Here is a 20,945-nt window from a genome sequence, read left to right as displayed (position 1 = left end):
CAGCGAATACAGTACGTGTATAAATTAACTTCTGGACACAATATAAGCTTCAGTTTAGGGAGGAGAGGTCTGGGCTTGCTCACTCCTGTATCCCTGGTGCCCAGCCTAGTTAGTGCTAGTTAGTGACACTCTCAAGGACCTTCATGAGAATAATCCATTCTAGAGAAAAAAGACACTTAAAAGTGAATCCAGTTAAAAGCGAAAAATATCACTGAAAAGGTTTTGATTGGAACTTGATCTTGAAAAATGGAACCACAGGTTATGAAAGTAAGTTTACCTTATTTTGGACTTAGTAAAATTTAGATTATAATGAAAACTCCAAGCTAATTTGTAAAATACACAATTTTCTGGCAAGACTATGCCATAAACCAATATCTTTACTTCTTATCTGACATTTGCAGCAGGATCATAGAGTCTTTTTCCCCAAATATAGGTTTTTAAAATTAATATTTGAAGATGTCATCAGTTCTTCCAGCAGCCCTTCTTAATCTAGAATGCAGTTATTTGAATAGAATTCTCTTTTCAGGTATTTGTTATGTCATGATCCTTGCTGGTTTTTAATTTTTTGATTGTTAGCAGTTTTTTTTATTGAGCTTAACCTTAATTATCAGTGGCTTTATGTAATATTAGAATAGTTCTCCAACATCACTTTGGTTTACTTCTAGAAATTCTGTATCTTACATAAGAGTTTAAATTTCAGTCTGCAGGTGATTTGTATTTGCAGAGATTGAAGTATTAAAAAACAATCAACAGGAAATGATAGATATTAGTCTTAGGAAGGACGGCCCACTTCATACAGCCACATAGGTCATGCACTGCAAAACGTCAAGGGATGCCTGAAGGGAGAGAGGTGTGAGAGATGATTTAATTTTATTTACGGTTGGTTTATAAGTGATTGTTTTGATGTTATGATAACATATGTTTTCCATACACAGGGATATATCTACAGGGACTCAGATAATAATGTGGTCATGAGAAAACCCTTTCCCCCATTACTGGTGATTAATAAAAATTGTTGATTGAATCACTGGATATACCAGGTCTACTGTTCCTGTGTCATTTAATACTGAGTTCATCTCTCCAAGAGAATATCTAGAAATACAACACTTGTGAGACTATTAAATATAATAATACAAAACACCTAACAAAGAATTTTTGGACACTGGCTCTGTTTAAGACATATGTTAGGCCCTACAGGATATATGAGGGTAAATTAGCCATGGTCAGTTATGAGGCTTACATCCAAGGGGTGATGAACGTTAATAGCTAAAACACAATGTTGATTTTCTGTAACAAATATATCAGCATTCACATTTTCAAAAGACTGTTGTCCCTTTTAATGCAGGTGATTTAGGAGTCGTCATTTATTTATTCATTCACTTCACTCAAATATTTATCAAGGACTCAGTATGTGACAGGCGTTTTCTAAGTACAGGAATGCAGTCGTGAAGAAGACAGACAAGTACGAAATTTACATCTCATCGGAGGAGGCAATAAACCAACAGATTAATAAACCAGAATAGATGATAGTAAGAATTCAGATAGTGTCGGGGGAGAACATAACGTGTCGGCACCACCTGAGGTGGAGTGATCAGGGAAGACCTGTCTGCACAGGAGATGGAAGCTGTGATCAACAAGGTGCAGATGAGGAGAGCTTTCCAGACTGGGAGCAGTCTGACGTGCTTAAGGAATGTCAGGGAGGCATGGGTGAGAGGGACTATGGTAAGGGATTGAAAGAGTTTGAGTTTTATTCTCGATTCAGTGAGAAGCCAAGTAGGGTAGTTAAGATGTTAAGGTTTACTTTGTTCGAAGATGACTCTGGCTACTGTGTGGAGAGTGGATTGAAGGGAGGCTAATATAATATCAGAGAGACCAGTTAAGGGGCTGTGGCCGCAGTCCGAGGTGAGAGATGGTGGGGTTTGGACCAGGGAAGTGGTACAAGAGATAGAAATGAGCAGATTGGACTATAGGGTTTTAGAAGTCAAGGTGACAGGACTTGGCTGCTGGATTAGAAGAGAGAGTTGAAGGAAACAGAAATCCAGAATAATTCCTGGATGTTTGGTTGAATAACTAGAGATGATGGTGCTACTTACTAATACGAAGAAACCTGGCAGGGAGTGAGGCTGGTGCAAGATGAAGGATGGGGCATTAGGAATTCTGATTTCACCATGTTAAGTTGTCTGTTTAGACATTCACATGGAGCTGTCAAGTAGGTGGTTGTATTAAAAAGTTGACCACCATTTTCCAATGAGAAGGTTAGAAATAAGAGGAGGCTGTGTTTCAGGTTTGTAACTGAAGTAGTTAAAATGCCTCTTTTTATATTGATTTGAGAATTTAAGTTGCATGTACATATTTTTAAATAACATGATATGTTAATTTAAATGTATCACTTTTTTCCTGTCTTACATTTTACAAAACAGTTTATTCAAATGCTTCCTGTACATTTTTCACATGCATGTCTGACATCAGTGTCTTTGGCACTACTACTGTGATTTTGGAGGTTATGTAAGCATTTCCCAAAGTATGTTCCCCTCATTTCTATCGAAGTTTTTGAGATACAGCATTATTTTAATATCAATGTATGTTCTCATCACTGGAAGTTTTGTCTCAAGCCATGGCATGCATTTATAAAACATTAGGCAATTATATTTTAAACGACTCTGTGCTAGAGGTATACACCAGAGATGTGTACAATATACTTACTGCATTGCTTTTTAAAAAACTTTTGTTTATTATTATTATTATTTTGGCCATGGTGCATGGCATGCAGGATCTTAGTTCCCCGACCAGGGATCAAACCCATGCCCCTGGCAGTGGGGACGCAGAGTCTTGACCACTGGACCACCAGGGAAGTCCCTACATAGGATTTTAAAGAGAGCTTTAAAATGTATAACTATATCTAACACTTGGAATTATGAGGTAATTCTGATAATATCTGTGTCATCTTTTTTTGACCCATTTCATTCTAGACCGGTACCATTTCTGGGTAATATATATTTACCAAACAATAGAGTGTTGTTCAAACTAAAATAATTAAGGGAACATTCTATAAGTGAAAGACTTAGTAGAGACTCTGAAAAAAGGCTAACTCTTCTTCCCCCCTTCTGGATCTTCTTTTTTCACTTAATAAATTGTTGTGATTATTCATATCAGTATCCATGACCATTTTTAAATCTTTGTCTAGTGTTACATTTATAAATGTGCCATGATGTGTTTTCCAGGCTTCTGTTTGTGGTATTAGGTTTCTTCTCATCTTTGCTGTAACAAACAGTACCACAGTAAATAAATACCCTGGTACTTCCTTTGCCACATGTGTAAAATCTGTGGAACAAAGGATAAATGCGTTTTAAAACTTGTTAGATATTGCCTACTTGCCCTCTGAAGAGGTGTTATCAATCTCTACTGCATCCAAAAGGATGAGAGAGTGTCTGTATCCCTACACTGTCCGAAATAGTACACTGTCAGACTTGTTTATCCCAGCTCTTTGGTGAAAATAATCAGTAAGTCATTGTAGAGTGGAGATTGCATTGCTCTTATAGGCCAGTTCTTTTAAATATCCTCAGTGGTAGCAAGTTTTTGTCTTTTGAAAGTAAATTTGAGTTTTGGAAAAAGTCAAGTCTAATGCATAAGCTATATATGAAGTTAGCCATTACTCTAGGTTTTTTGCGGTTTTATTTGCTTGTTTTGAGAGGAAGGCTCAGTGAAAAAGAAGATCTAACTTTCAGATAAAGCTAATATTCTTATATGGCTTATGAAATTTTTTAGAAGTTAGTTTCAAAAGAAGAGTTTCAAAAATGTCTAAAGTAATGGCACCATCAGTTGGCATAAGATTACAGCTGCCCAAGAGGAATTATTTCAGTTGAACAACAATCATTTGGATATATATGATCCGGTGTATTTGTTTTAAAAAATCACCCACTGTGAAGGCTTTATCTCAGACAGGTCTCTTCATGGGATGGCACATTAACAACATAAATAATTTAAGTTTTCTTGGGCTGAATTTTTTATACTAGTTATGCTTACTTTTTTGTTTTCCTCCTTTATACAAGGAATAGGTAATCTAGAAGAAGAGATCATTTTTACCATTATCTGAACAAACATTATCAGGATGATATTAATGAAAATCTACAATCTTTTTACTACATACCAGATCAAATTGTTTATATTTTTCATTTCCCTTTCTAAATCTAACGTATATATAGCAATTTAGATAACAATTATCTAAAATTAAGCATATTAGCTAGCCAAATTCAGATAAATTTTTAAAAATATTTAACTTCGGAACAAGTTGTGTGTTTTAAATAGCAAATTAATTTCCATATCTATGTTTTCCTAAGACTATTGTTAAGTTTAGCGTCTTTTACTTTAATACAAATTGAATTTGAGAGGAGCAGACTTGACACTTGACGTGTGGTAAATCAGATATTTGAAAATACATGTATATAGGAGTCAGGCTTTATCAAAGTGTTCATTGAAGCAACTGTCCTCTACAGATTTGCAGAATAAAACTGTCTTAAATAAACCATCTTGTTTTTATTTTCTATGACAGATTGAACCATTACTGCCTCAGTTTACCATGAGAGGATTTTTAGAAGTTTTCAGGGGTAGCAATATTTAAGGAGGGGTGTTCTTCCTTATGTATTTACTGTGTCTACATGTTCTTTTCTGCAGAGAAATGGTCAATGCATGGTTTGCTGAGAGAGTTCACACCATCCCTGTGTGCAAGGAAGGCATCAGAGGCCACGTGGAGTCTTGCTCTTGCCCCTCGGAGCAGAGTCCCCGTGCAGAGAGCAGTGTCCCTGGAACACCAACCAGGAAGATCTCTGCCTCCGAATTTGATCGACCTCTTAGACCCATCGTTGTCAAGGATTCTGAGGGAACTGTGAGCTTCCTCTCTGACTCAGAAAAGAAGGAACAGATGCCTCTAACCCCGCCACGGTTTGATAATGATGAAGGGGACCAGTGCTCGAGACTCTTGGAATTAGTGAAAGATATTTCTAGCCACTTGGATGTCACAGCCTTATGTCACAAAATTTTCTTGCATATCCATGGCCTCATCTCCGCTGACCGCTATTCCCTGTTCCTCGTCTGTGAGGACAGCGCCAACGACAAGTTTCTTATTAGCCGCCTCTTCGACGTTGCAGAAGGTTCAACACTGGAAGAAGCTTCAAATAATTGTATCCGCTTAGAGTGGAATAAAGGCATCGTGGGACACGTGGCCGCTCTTGGTGAGCCCTTGAACATCAAAGATGCATATGAGGTAAATAAACTGTTGGAACAGAGGCGGGGTGAGGGGTGGAACACAGGTGGGGCATTGGACAACTACTGTGAATCGTGGGGATATTTGACACTGAGATGTAGTAACGTGTGTACTTATTTAAAATGGGAATATATGGCAAGAACTTTCCCATCTTTTAAATGTCAGAGTTTCTTCGCTAATGTCTGGGTCAAGGATAGAGGCCCGAGAGAAGTCTTGTCCTGTTTTTCTCCTTAATGATAATTTAACATAGGTCATCTCATATTTGTATTCTTTCATCTTTTTACCTGATCACTCTACATATCCCCTATCTATGTTATCTCCATGTGAACTTCTGGGAATTTACTAATATTCTAAAATGATAGGTCCAAAAGCCATCAGAAAACCAAACCCATGGTCTTTTTAAATTCATTCATTCAGTTAATCATATTCATTCATTTGAACTCCCATTGACAGCAAAGTCTGATTTTCTTTCTTTCCACTCTTTCGTTTGTTTTATTAAACAAATAAATTTACGGATAGCTTCAAAAAATGGAAATTTTTGCCCTACAGTATTTCGATGGAAAGGTTTGATATTTATTCCACTTTTACTTCAGTTATGGACTTAAAGATTACACTATATGATTCTTGAAATTTCCCAGTTAAAATTAATCTTTTATTACTAGAAATAGAGGTTTTAAACAAAGCATCTTAATTGAATGATACTTACTATGTTTATGAATTATGTTCTAGCTACTTATCACGTGGTACACTATGAAGTTTCCATAGTAATACTAGCTTGAGGCTCCTCTGTGTAATTTGAGGGGTCATAGATGTTTTAGTCACCCCTGTATTCCTGATGCCTGGAACATAGTGCCTGGAACATAGATAAGTCTTAATAAATAGTGATTGGGAGAAAATTATAGTAGATGAGATAAATAAGTAGAATGGAAAGCAGGTCATAATAGATCCAGGGAAAATGTGTTAGGTTCAGGGAAGCAGGAGATCACATATAATTGGGGAGACGGAGAGAGGTTTCTTTGAGGAAGCAGTGATTGATGTGGACCCTGGAAGATGGGTGAGATTGGAGTAGATTGAGTTGTGTGCATAGTGAGATCCAGATGTAAAGAGAAGTTTGCAGAAGAGACAGGAAGTTGGACCATGTGGTGCTCGTATGGAAACGTGTGGGTGATAGTATAGATGTTGAGGAGCTGCTGGAGATTACTGGGGTCTTGAATGCCAAGCTGAGGAGTATATGTTTGATTCAGAGCTATGAGGAATAACTGAAGATGGTTTGAAAGGGGAACCGGCATGATTCAGACTGTGATTTATTTTATTTTTATTTTTTTGCGGTACGCGGGCCTCTCACTGTTGTGGCCTCTCCCGTTGCGGAGCACAGGCTCCGGACGCACAGGCTCAGTGGCCATGGCTCACGGGCCCAGCCGCTCCGCAGCATGTGGGATCCTCCCGGACCGGGGCACGAACCCGTGTCCCCTGCAACGGCAGGCGGACTCTCAACCACTGCGCCACTAGGGAAGCCCCAGACTGTGATTTAGAAAGATGAATAATATGGTGGTCATAAAAGGAATTGGGGAAAAATACTGGAAACTGGGAGGATAGGTTATTTTAATAGTCTGAGGAAGTAAGGACCTGAACCAGGGCACTGGCCTTCAGGACCAAAAGGAGGGAATGGATTAACGAAGAAGAAGCTGACTCTGCTAGACTTGGCAGCTAATAGGAGATGGAAGTGAGGAGGAGAGAGGAGTTGGAGAAGACTCGGGTTTTGAAGTTGGTTGAATAAATAATGGTAACTGGTGGGGAATACTGAGGGCAGGGATCTGGGGAGAGATGTGATAGTTCGGATAGATTAGATCCTGAGATAGGTGTCAGAATCCACTCTATACCAGCAGTCTTTTCCATTTTGATTCTTCACGGAGCTATCTCCATGACCTCCTTGAGCTCTGTGAGTAACATCACACCATGGCAAACTCCAAGAGGGGTATTAAGGACACAGCTGCAGAATCGCTGCCGAGTTTGCAGAATTCCCTTCCTGTCTTAGGTGACAGCTGGGTTTCCGCTTTTCAATGGCACTATAGTCCCAAGTACAGTAGGACCATAAATATGCTGTAGCTTTGCTGAGAAAGCCTCCATTTGTCTGCACGATCCTAAGTTTCTCCAGCCCTGAGGATTTCTTCATTTATATACAATTTATTTAATCTGTTTACCATCTTTAGAGTTTTGATGGTGTAGTTTTTGTCTTGCAGTTAGTAATAATTTAATTCTTGTACTGCCATCTGAAATAGGCCCAGTGTTCTTGATTTGCAGTGACCCCAGGGTGAAGCCTCTTAGCCTGTGGATTTCTCATGTTGCTGCTTCACCCTTGACACCCTTGATCTGTGTTTATAGAGGCCTTGCGGAAGTTATTCCTGTCCCAGGAATTTCATTAGAAGTTGTGGGATTGATCTGTGACATAATTTACATTGGTATTAACAGTGGAAGTCAGTTGGCTAGTGGCTAATTCATTACTTAGCTCACTCATAGCTTGAATAGTCAAAATACTGTCTCATAGCCTTTTGTGAAAATAATCAGAATATCAAAGTATATTCTATGTTTTCTGAGTCCTACTTCCTTAAATAGGTGTCTGTAAAAATGACACATTTCTTTAGCTTATGTGACCATAGAACACTTAAAAGTTATGACGTAGCAGTAGAAAACCAAGAAGTGGCCATGAAATAGAGTAGTGCTCAGATTGAAGCTCAGAGTGAAATAATAGTCTCCTAGATAGATTAATTGTAAGACATGGTCAACATTTGATTCACTTTTTAAAACTTTGTAACAGAATGATATAAACTTGGAGATTCAACTGTTTTATTACTAATAAAATAACACATTCATATTTTAAAATGTAAGACAAGATCAACACCTTAGACCAGTGAGTCTCAATTAGATCACAGACACCAGTGACGTTCAGTCACACATCATCTCCTCCTTCGTCAGCCCATCATTCACGCAACTTTCTTGAACATGGCAGAGCATTTCATCATAATAAAATATTAACACATAATAATCAGAGCCACTGTATAAATGTGTTGGCATTGTCCTCGTATATAAAAACTAGATATCATCCAGTATCTAGATTGGATTGTGTATCAGTCAGTGTTCTTCAGAGAAACAGAGCCAGTGGGATAAATAGAGATAAATAAGAAGTGATGTACTCTAGGAATTAGCCACTTGGATATGGAGGCCTAGAAGTTCCACAGTCTGCCTGCCATCTGCACGCTGGAGAATCAGGAAAGTTGATGGTGTAATTCAGAGTCTGAAGGCCTAAGAATGAGGGGGGCCAAGAGTATAACTCTGGTCTGTGTCTGAGGCCGAAAGCTTTAGAACCAGGAGCTCTGATGGACAGCAGGAGGGCAAGAGAAGATGGATATCTTAGAGAGCAAATTTGTCCTTCCTCTGCCTTTTTTGTTCTATTCAGGTACTCAAGGGATTGGCTGATGCCCACTGGCATTGATGAAGATCTTTACTCATTCTCCTGATTCAAATGTTCATCTCTTCTGGAGACATCCTCACAGGCACACCTGGAAGTAATGTTTTATCAGCTATTTGGGTATCCCTTAGCCTAGTCAAGTTGACACATAAAATTAACCATCACAGATTGCCTGAACCCCTGGTTCCACGTCTTATGGAAGCCTTAAGACTCCGCAAGATTTCCTATGTCAGAGGATTTCTATTGTCTACACAGCCCTTTTTTTCCTAAGTCAACTGGAATGCAAAACCTGGGCTCTTCTCCTGTTTCCATGGGACAACCTCTCCATGGATCCTATGATTGCTAGGGAGAAAACTTGGAGGATCTTAGGGAAGGGTCACATTGTCACTCATGTGGCCTTCACCGTGGAGCCGCTACTCCTCCCACTCGCACTTCATTCCTTCCTTTTCAGTCCTTTTCCAGGTAAATAAATCTTCACCATCTCTCATCCTGCAGGTCTCACTTGCTGCTCAAGTGAATTTCTGGTGAATAAAATTATTTCCAAAATGAATCTCAGAGGAAAGAGATAACAATAGCAACTGTTCTAATTTTGATAAATTATTTAGTTTTGATAAATTATTAAATTTGATAATTTTGTCATGGTGTAATTGTGCCCCAGGGAACACAGTTTGGGAACTGCTATATCTTTGTTCAATGTTCTAATAATCTCTAGGTATTCCACTTTGTGGAAGAAAACCAGTGCATATAATTTGGCAAGTCTACTGTGTTATTTCCTTTTTGTTTCCTGTTATTTTTATTTTTATACCATTTCAAGCTTAAAGAAAAGTTGCAAGACCAGCATCAGAAACTTGTGTATACCCTTTACCCAGATTCTCCAATCGTTTATATTTTGCCCCATTTGCTTTATTATTTTCTTTTCCTATATATAATACATATAAGTAATATATGCAGATTATTTTTTTCTGAACCATTTGGAGACATTTTTACTAAATATTTCAGTGTATAGTTTATAACAAGAATATTCTCTTATACAACTGTGATACATTTATCAAAATCTGGAAATTTTATGATACTGTACTATTATCAAACATTCCATAGTCAAATTTGGTCAGTTGTTCCATGAATGTCCTTTATAGTTATTCTTTTCACTCTGATCAAGGCTGTAATTCAGGATTACATATTGCACATACTTGTCCTATCTCTTTGGTCTCCATTAAATCTGGAATAGTTTCTCAGTGTTTCTTTATCTTTCTTTACATGTAGTTTGGAAGAATACAGGCCAGTTATCTTGTAGAATGTTTTTCTTGAATTGATTCAAGTCAGGCAGTTTTGGCAGGAATACGACAGATGTTGATCTTGAGACCTAGTTTGGTTTTACAAACAGCAATCAATTCTTTGCTTCTCCTACACCAGCTGGGGTGTCCTACAATCCAGCTCAATTCTGACACTAGCTCCTGCAGTTCGTGCAGACGCCACAGGTTAAGGACTCAGTCCCACAGTGCCGTCCCCGCTTCAGATACCAGCCCTAAATAGGATACCCAGGCTAGCCACACTTATGTCTGGCTGACTACAAATTCCGGGGTTCCCTGCTCCGGTTTAATAATGTCCTAAAATGACTCAGAACTCAGGAAAACACTAAAGCACTACTTAAAATGACAGTTTTATTATAGAGGATGCAATTCAGAAATAGCCAAATAGAAGAGGTGCATAGGGCAAGGAGCGAGGCAGGCGGGGGGCACAAAACTTCCATGCCCTCTCGGCGGGGGCCGGGGAAGGGAGAGGTGCACCACCGTCCCAGCACACAGTTATCTCCACCAGCCCAAAAGTTCCCTCAGATCTGATGGCGCGGTTGATTAAATCATGGCCACTGGTGATCGGACTCAAGCTTCAGCCCCCTCTCTCCTATCCAGAAGTCAGTGGTGGGGCTGAAAGTTCTAATCCTCTAATCACTTGGCAGCCAGCCCCCATCCTGAAGCTATTTGAGGCCATCCCCCCCCGCCCCCCCACACCCCTGTGGGTCTTCTCGTTAGCATGAACTCAGGAATGGTTGTAAGGGGTTTGTTATGAATATAAAAAGAATCTCCTATCACTCAGGAAATTCCAAGGGTTTGAGGAGCTCTATGCTAGACCAGTATATTTTTTATTATACCACAGACCTTCTTAGCATATGTTACCAGGTAGCATATGATGTTACTCTACCCCAGTATTGATGATGTTAAATTTGATAACTTGGTTAAAGCGGTATCCACTAGGTTTTTCCACTATAAAGTTATAATTTTCCCATTGTAATTAAGTATCTTAAGAGGAGATATTTTGATATTGTGTAGATATTCTATTCCTCATCAGTACCTTTACCAGTTTTGTCATCCACTGATTTTCCAACTTCATAATACCTTATATATATGTTAGTCGGCATTCCAATGTAAAGAAGGGCTTTGCCTTCTTTATTCATTCATTATTTATTTATTTCTATCATTATGGACATTTTAATTTTGTTTAATGACTTATGCTCTGTTACTATCTTTATTTATTCAAATTCTCAGATTATATCAGATTTACCGGCTCCTATGTCTTTTTGATAATGTCCCCATCACTCTTGGCATTTTCTTGCTTTCTAGGGGAGCTGAAAGTTTTAACTGCTTAACAAGATGTTCCAGACTCATCTTTTACTTTCCCTGCCCTAGCCCTATGATCATTCTTTTTCCCAAGGAGCCCTGGTTCCTTTCAGTGGAGGGGATGGTATTTAGAAACCAGGATCTAGGCAGTAGGTGTGCTCACTGCTACTAGTTTATCAGCAGACAGAGCTAGAAAAAAATATATACACAGATACACAGACACTTATATTTTATTTATTCCTATATGTAACTACTCACTATATGATAAACAATGAATTCTTACCTCCAACTTCAATCTAACACCTCAAGGTATATTTTTTCTTCCTCTTTTCTTAATATATATAATATAATATTATATATATTATATATGTAATATATATATATATGTTCTTTCTCAGATTCTTTTCTCTTATAGGTTATTAGAAAATATTGAATATAGTTCCCTGTGCTACACAGCAGGTCCTTGTTGATTATCTGTTTTATATATAGTAATGTGTATATGTTAATCCCAAACTCCTAATTTATTACCCTCCCCTTTCCATAAGTTTGTTTTCTATGTCTGAGGGACTGTTTCTGTCTTGTAAATAAGTTCATTTATGTCTTTTTCTTTTCTTTTTTAGATTCCACACATAAGTGATATCATATAATATTTGTCTTTCTATGTCTGGCTTACTTCACGTAGTATGGTAATCTGTAGGTCCATCCATGTTGCTGCAAATGACATTATTTCATTCTTTTTTATGGCTGAGTAATATTCCATAACACACACACACACACACACACACACACACACACACACACACAACAAATCTCTGACAAAAGAGGCAAGAATATACAATGGATAAAAGACAGTCTCTTCAATAAGTGGTGCTGGGAAAACTGAACAGCTACATGTAAAAGAATGAAATTAGAACATTTTCTAAGACCATACACAAAAATAAACTCAAAATGGATTAAAGACCTAAATGTAAGACCAGATACTATAAAACTCCTAGAGGAAAACATAGGCAGTACACTCGTTGACATAAATCATAGCAATGTCTTTGTGGATTCGTTTCCTTATTCTTCATATATTTGTGCATGTGCTCAAGCCATGTTCCAAGCCCTTTACTCCCTTCTGTAGAATCTCTTATCTTTCTCTTCAAGCTGAAGAACTCTCATTAACATTTCTTTAGTCCTGGTCTGGTGGTGACGAATTCTCTGATTTTGTTTATCTGAAAATGGCTTTATTTTGCCTGTAATCTTGAAAGATATTTTCACTGTCTAGACGATTCTCAGTTAATAGTAGTTTTCTTTTAACACTTAAAAAGTTCTCCCACTTTTTTCTGGTTTTCACTTTTCTTATGAGAAGTCTGCTCGGCTTCATTTTTCACCTTGTATGTTTCATAGTATATATCATTTTCACACTGTGTATATATTTAAGGTTTTCACTAACTTTGGGAAATTTTTGGTCATGTGTTTAAATATTTTTTCTGCTCCATTCTCTTCTCTTTGGACTCCAGTTGTATATATGTTAGACTATTTGATGTTGTCCCACAGAACACTGAGGCTCTGTTAACTTTTTACAGGTTTTTTTTTTTTTGTCCTCTCAGTCCTTTGGATTGGATACTTTCTGTCCATCTGTCTTCAGGTTCACTGACCCTTCCATTGTTTCCAATCTGCTGTTAAATCCATCAGTGAACTCTTGGTTTTAGACTTTGTACTTTTCAGTTCTAGAATTTACATTTGGCTTTTTAAAAATACTTTTTCTTTCTGCAGAGATTTCCATCTGTTCATTATTACCATATTTTCTCTTCAGTCCTTAAATACATTTATAATAGCTGCTTTGAGGTCCCTGTTTGTTAACTCCAACATCTGAATAATCTTGGGGTCGTTTTCTATTGACTGCTTTTTTTCTTCACGGTGGGTTTCAATTTCCTGTTTCTTCACATGTGTTGTGATTTTTTTTTTATTGTATGCTGGACATTGCAAATGTTTTGTTGCAGGGCATTTGGATTATATCAACTTCCTTTAAAACAGAGCTGACCTTTGTTCTTGTAGACAGTGGAGTTACTGGAAGATCCTTTCGGTCCTGTCAGGTTTGGTGTTATTATTTGTTAGGATGGATCTACTTTAGTTTTAAATTTAGTCTTAGGGAATGCTGCTCAGGTCCTTACCCCCCAAGGAGTGGCCTTTCTGCGTCTCAGCTGAATGCCTGAGGTGCCTAGTGAGGTATCTCCTCTGGTGGGTAGAACCCCAGTGTCTTCAAACATTTTTAGAATTGGTTATCGCCATTCACTTTCAGCCTTCAACAGGTAATCTTTGCTAGGTCTCTTAGAGTCTTGCCAAATACATGTCTGTGAAGTGACTAGCCACTCACTCTTCTGCCAATCCTCCTTTACACCCCTAACCCCACCCAAAGCACAGCCTCTCTTATCAGGTACTTTGCCTTGCACATACCAGCCACTTTAGAAGCCCTGAATTCAGTTCTATTTGGAGCTGTTACTCTGCCTGCCCCCAGGATACCACCTGCCTGCCCCCAGGAGGAACCGGATTATTGCAAGGCCATCATGTGTATTCCCTTCTTCACTGTGTGTAGTTTAGTTATCGCATGTATTTGGTCTAATCTTGTATTTTTCAGCAGGAGGGCAAGTCTGGTACTAGTTGTTTTAGTATGGGAGATGGATATCTAAGCTTTGTGGTTTTTTTACACTGTCATGTTCTCATAAACAGTGAAAGAAATAATCACAATAATAATGAAATAATAGTGCTCCGTTTTTCTTTCAATGTTTACTTGGACCTAGAGGGGTTAGAAGTTCTCTATGTGTTTATAGCCCCTGCACTGGGTACATTATTAAAGGAAAAATTCTTTGAGATGCCAAAATTCACTTAAAGTGATTTTGAAGTATACATTACTCCTACCTCCTTCAATGAAGAATGAAATCCAGGGCTGCTGTTTATTTTAAACTTCCAGTATGCACAAAAAAATTCTATGAAAGTGCTACTAATTTCAGACTCCTGCTTTGATTAGATAGTTGGGTTTAATCCTCTTTTTTATAAATTGGTCTTGTAATTCAGATATTCATTAACAAAATAATTGCTGAGGATGCATTTCTATTCATATTTTGATTATTAACTTGTAGAATAATTCACTATATAAAGTCATAATTTTTATCTTCTTTTAATTTGTCCGTGTCAGTATCCTGTCTGCTTTCTTTAGATACCTTGCAATATAGTATGCTATTTAAGGACTGTTTTTTGGAAACATTGAGCCAAGGTTTTCTCTGTCTTTCAGTATAACTTTGAGCATGTTTGCAGAAAAACTAAAAATGCAGTCGTGTATATTTATAATATAAAATATTTGCATTGATTTTCTACCATTTTATAGCTCTTCTTTTGAAATTGCCTTTAATGCCATGTTTGGTCCTCCCATGGGGAAAATCGGCCTCATTTCTGACCCGAGTTGATGGAATCGTTTACTTCATTCACAGCTTTGGCTTTGCATGACTTTAGACTAATTAAAAAAAAAAAAAAAAAAGACATGACCTTCAAAGATGAGGATTTTTCCAGTGTGACTATTCCATATTTTCTGAAGGGAATTCCAAAAGCAGAGGTTTTAGAACAATAATGCTATTATTAGGTTGAGCATGTAAGTTCCCAAGGCTATTGCTTTGAGGGGAACAATATTCATTCAGATGTTTATGTTCTGGTATGTTTGCTTCCGTTCTAATTGTATCTCCTGTACTGGTCTGTGTCCATTTCCTTGAGTATATTTTTCCTCCTACCTGTAAGGTTTGCTTTAAACTATAGTAAGCTAAAAGTGATCACGTTGGATAACTGTGATATCATTTGTTAATGAATTCCTTCATTTGTTTAACAGATGTTTTTGAGTTCCTGTGCTAATCTTGGGAATACAGTGTGGTGAACCAAAAAAAGCCCCTCATAGAATTTACAGCCTACCTTTGATCTTCTCAATCTGGTTTAATGGAAGATAGCCTGTATCTTTCTTTCTTTAACCCACATTTAGAACTTTTACACCTTTCAGCAGTCCTTTGTGATTATTGGATGTGGGAAGATGTACTTTGTAAAAGGGGAAAGAGATTCAAAAGATTGAGGAATTGTTTGTAGTCTGATGAAGGCCATGCAGTTTTATTATATACAAAAAGAAAGAAAAGATAAGATTTTAATTCTTATGAAACACCTGAGATAGAAATACAGAGTACTGAGGAAATATATATACAGTCATTACAAGGGAAGTCAAGTCAGTATTGAAAAGGTCATTTTGGAGGTGGTAGGTTTTATAGGAAAAGTTTCAGACCAAAGATGCTTTTCTTTTCCAGAAGAATCAGTGCGATGGGAATAGGCAAATTGTATTACAGAGGAGGAGAGTTGCCACTTTTTCCTGAGTTTAAGTGAGGCTATCTAAATTGGTTAATATTTTGAATTTCCTTTATTTCTTAACATTTGTTTACATCTGTATTTTTTTCATAAATACTAGCTGCCAAAAAACCCTTAAATTTATCTTTGTCAAAGATGATATGTACTTGTATGCTTTGATGCCTTTTACAATAATAAAATTGTCATTCAGAGCAACAAGGTGAGTCGACAATTAGATTTCTCTAATCCTATAAATCAGAAAAATCAAATCAATCTTTGAACAGGTCAGTCGCTAAATTGAATTTCTTCTTCTTTACTAGGATCCTCGGTTCAATGCAGAAGTTGACCAAATTACAGGCTACAAGACACAAAGTATTCTTTGTATGCCAATTAAGAATCATAGGGAAGAGGTAAGCCAATTTTCCATTTTATTCTAAAAGGTCATTTAGAAACATTTTTCTTTTTGAAAACAATTTTTCACTTTGCACACTTACGAAATAATGCTGTAGTGACAAGTTAACTATAAAGTGCTTAAATGTTCTGCTTGATGTTTTTTATTTAGACTTTAGTAATAGGGTTGACTCCTGGTACTTTACTTTGACTTAGAAATAAATTTTAGACATGTCATTTCTTTTTATTTAATAAATTTATGTATTTATTTATGGCTGTATTGGGTCTTAATTGCTGTACATGGGGTTTCTCTAGTTGCGTTGAATGGGGGCTACTCTTTGTTGCGGTGCACGGGCTCCTCAACGAGGTAGCTTCTCTTGTGGAGCACGGGCTCTAGGCTCGTGGGCTTCAGTAGTTGTGGCACACGGGCTCAGTAGTTGTGGCTCATGGGCTCTAGAGCGCAGGCTCAGTAGTTGTGGCACATGGGCTTAGTTGCTCCATGGCGTGTGGGATCTTCCCGGACCAGGGTTCAAACCCATGTCCCCTGCGTTGGCAGGCAGATTCTTAACCACTGCACCACCAGGGAAGTCCCTAGACATGTCATTTCTTTACCCCTCTTTCCTGAGGACCTTACTGAATCCTAAGATGTATAATTGTGGTTGTAATCAATTTATTTCATGTTATATTTTACACATCTGAATAACGCTTGTTTCATAAATGGTTATCCAATTGCAGTGGTAATCAGCTGATTTTTTTGTTTGGATTCAAAATGAGGTTTTGAAAAAATAGAAATTGTATATAACACCAAGCAAAATTTATTGTGAAATTGTAACAAGCAAATGAAAATAGGTTGGTTTATATTTCATCTAACTAGAAGGTTTGGATTCTGTAAGCACTGAATTCTCTCTTCATTTGAGGAAAAAAATAGTTAATCATCATTTAAACTGAATGCTTCAATTGAGTGTCCTCAGCCCTGTCTACACATTACAATCAACTGTGAGACTCTAAAATATTACCAATTAAATTAGAATCCCTAAGGGCAGGGTCTAGATACGGATACATTTTTAAAGATTCCCCCAAGAATTCTAAAGTGTAACCAGGGTTGAAAATCATTTTCCTAAGTGAAAACAAATAGATTGAAAGAGCCCATATTTGTGGTTCTTAACCTTGGCTGCACGTTAAAATCACCTGGGGAGCATTTCGAACTTCTAATGCCCAGGTTTCACCTTAAATCAGAATCTCTGGTGTTGGGACCTAGGCATCAGTATTTCTTAAAGCTCCCAGGTGGTTTTCATGTGCTGCTAAGGTTGAGAACCACTGCCAGGGATACAAGAAACACTTTGCTGGTTCTACTCGATTTATATTCAGATTCTGACATCTTTCCTCTCCGTCCTCCATCCAGTCCTTTACCAAGTCCCATCGATTTTTTTTTTTTTTCTGTTACTGTTTCTCATTTTGATCTCTTTCTTTTCATTCCTGCTGCCTGTACCATAATTCAGATCTTGAAGTAATGCCTGAACTTTTAAAATATTCTTGTGAGGGGTTTCTGTACTTTAAGTCAATTTCCCTTTAATCCACCCTGCATATGCCCTTGGGAATTTTCCTAAAACACGGTTTTCTAAATCAGTGCTTCTAAAACAATAATGTGCATATGAATCTTAAAATGCAGATTCTGAATTCAGTAGGTCTAGGTGAGACCTGAGTGAGATTCTTTTCTAGCAAGCAACAAGTTGATGCTGATGCACTGGGTCTACAGATATTTTGATGAACAGGATCCTAAATCAGTCACTTATCAGTAGTCTAAGATAAGTTCTCAGTGCCTTAGAGTTGCTACATGGTTTTTTAAGAGGGTAGTTACAGCCACAATTACTAAAAATTCCTGCAGCTACAACATGCATATGAGATTCAATAATTAATTAGCTAATTAATTGTGAATGAATAAATAAAATTGAAAAGGCCATGCATGGACCAGTGGTGTTCTTAAGCAGACTGCTAGATAAAGCAAATAAAAAGCATGTCTTATGCAATATTGCGGACATAGTTATACTAAAAAATTATTTGTTGTTCATCTAAAATTAAATTTGACTGGACATCCTATATTTTATCTGGCTGCCCTAGTTATAAACCAAGGATTATGATTGTGTGCACTTAAAAAGATGATGTTCAGCTTTTAATTTGTAAGTATGTTTTAAAACCATGGCCTGAAAAACAACTTTGTACTGGGTGAGAGATTCAGCTTGAATCATGCTCTGGTTAAATATCTCTTTTTAAATAGCATGAACAGTGGGGATTGGGGGAACCCATGAGAATGTGCAGCAAAATCAACAGGGTGAAGTAGGTGAGACTGCCCTTCTGTAAGAGAGCAACCTCTGGATACACGCGTTTCTGTCTTTATGACTACCAGTGAGGATGATTTAAACTAGAACAACAATAACAAAAATCCCCACTGTATTGAGGTATAAATTGCGTACCATAAAATTCACCCATTTTAAGTGTATAATTTGATGAGTTTTTGACAAATGCATGTACAGTTATATAACCACCACTATAATCAAGATACAGAACATTTCTGTCCCCTCAGATATTTCCCATGTAGTTGACCCCCTCCTCCCTCAACCCCCAGCCCCTGAGAATCACTGATCTGTTTTCTGTCACTGTTGTTTTGCCTTTTCTAGAGTGTCATATAAATCATATAAGTGGAGTCATACTGTATGTAGTCTTGTGTGTCTGGCTTCTTTCACTTAGCATGATGCTTGTGAGATTCATCCATGTTATTGCGTGTCAGCAGTGTGTTCCTTTTTATTGCTGAGTGATTATTCCTTGGTATGGATCTGCCACAATTTGATAATCCATTCATCTGTCGATATACATTTGAGTTGTTTCCAGTTTTTGTCTGTTAGAAGAAAAGCCACTGTTTGCATACAGGTCTTTTTGTGGACATGTTTTCATTTCTCTTTGGTAAATATATAGGAGGGGAATTTCCAGGTCAAATGGTGGGTGTATGTTTAATTTTATAAGAAACTTCCAAGCTCCTTTCCAAAGTGGCTGTACCGTATTGCTTTTTTACCAGCAATGTATGAGAGTTGCAATTGCTTCACATCCGAGGCAACGCATGGTATGGTCAATTTTTAAAAAATCTTAGCCGTTAAATTTGATGGCATGAATGAATAACCCCACTCTCAGTCGGGGGTCGTCTGCTCACTAACAGACCTGAGTAAAGTGGGTTCAGCTGCAGGTCCCCAGATTGTGATTGTCCAGAGCTCTCCTTAAGATTTCCGCTGGGTTCCTCAGCGTCCTCAGGGCGATCTTCCTCCATGCTCCTTCATCCTCTCCCGCTGTCTGTTTCCCCCTATGATAACTTGATATGAAGGCTGAGCTCTTCACTGGTTTCCACACAAGTTTTTTCACATGAAGCATTTCATGAGATAAACAACCTTCCGTAACTTCACTGGAGTCTTAGTAACTTTACTGATGGGAAGGTTTCCAAACAGCTTTTTAAACATCTTGCTGACCCTCCCTATTCTCTGTCCTCTCCCCCTTGTTCCCTCTCCTCCCACGCTCACCCTGCCTGGTTTGAAATTATTTCCTGTGAGAATTATTTCTTCAGAAAAAAAGGAATGAAGAGAAACAGTCAGAAAAACAGGCATACTCTCAGCATGGCTGTTGAAGTATAAAAAGTACTTTGGCTGACCGAGAATCAAGGCCCCTAAGAAGATGCCATATACGACTTCCAGAATTATCCTTAGATTATAGCTACATAAACAAACTCAGGGCAATGTTTGCTGTTGTATACACGTAATAGGAAGTACTCTTTCTCCCACGAAGCTTTTGAAATCAAAATGGAGAGTCACAGTAAGGCTTTGGGGAGTAATTGTTAAGATTGCTTGCTCTGGGCTTGAATCCCTCACCACTTACATGATGAGTAACCAGGATGGAGCTGGTTGATCCCTTTGATCCTCAGTTTCCTCATCTGCAGAATGAGGGTTATAAGAGGACCTGCCTCACAGCGTTGTTGTAAAGGTTAAATGTGTTCGTGCATGCAAAGGGCTCCCACACTTTCTGGCACACCGGGAGTGATCAATAAATGTCAGCTGTTATTTTTTAAAGCAGACGTAGAACTAACTGAACTCTTATGAGAAACAAGGAATGATAAAGTTGTATGCAGAGGTCATCAGCCGCGTAATAACCAAACAGCTGGGATCAAATGACAGGCAGCTCGGTCCCTGACTTAACTGGTCTGTTACCCTGTGACAAACTTGAAGCGTAAAAGAAAAATACTTTTCACTGTTTTTCCTCATAAACGAGGCAAAGTAAATTTGGTTTCTTCTCTTTGTATTAGTCCAATTGTATTGAGTAAGCCAACACTGATTCCAACTAATTACCAAGAAACCTAAGAAGAAATGTCATTACTGACTGTTTATAAAACAGTCCTTGGTACCTTTTAGTGACCCCAGTTACTTAAGGTACCAACTCTGGAGAGCTGCCTGAAGGGAGCAGTTGAATATTGAACACTAAAGTCTGAACTACAACATAGTCCAGAAAATTCAGGAAGATTTTTAAGATTCAGTAAAATGTATAATCACTTCATCTGCCTCTAGTGAAGTATCTCAACTAATTAAAATTTTTCAGGAGTTCTTTTCATTAGTGTTATAATCATAAGTGTAATAGTGCAATGCTTTTTTAGAAGTCAGGATCATAGATATTCCTAAAACTTCTGTGACAGAGTTTTTTTTTTAAATCACAGAGGATAAGTTTTTGCAATTTTCCCCTCTCCGTACTCCCTTCTAAGACAATGGCGCTAACTGGCAAAGTGTGTGTGTGTGTGTGTGTGTGTGTGTGTGTGTGTGTGTGTGTGTGA

General features: G+C 37.8%; 1 protein-coding gene across 1 annotated transcript in view; it reads left to right on the top strand.

Moving 5' to 3' along the window:
* Positions 1–20,945, top strand: part of PDE5A (phosphodiesterase 5A) — a 139,590-nt gene that overhangs the window by 14,624 nt on the left and 104,021 nt on the right. The window contains exons 2-3 of the mRNA XM_060148656.1: positions 4,672–5,260; positions 16,018–16,107. Coding sequence (XP_060004639.1) covers positions 4,672–5,260; positions 16,018–16,107 — 679 coding nt within the window. The remainder of the gene's footprint in view (positions 1–4,671; positions 5,261–16,017; positions 16,108–20,945) is intronic.

This window comes from Lagenorhynchus albirostris, chromosome 4 (assembly GCF_949774975.1).
Source record: "Lagenorhynchus albirostris chromosome 4, mLagAlb1.1, whole genome shotgun sequence".
In the NCBI taxonomy this organism is placed as follows: domain Eukaryota; kingdom Metazoa; phylum Chordata; class Mammalia; order Artiodactyla; family Delphinidae; genus Lagenorhynchus; species Lagenorhynchus albirostris.
Note: the sequence above shows the minus strand (reverse complement) of the source record. Positions and strands in the feature narration are given on the sequence as shown.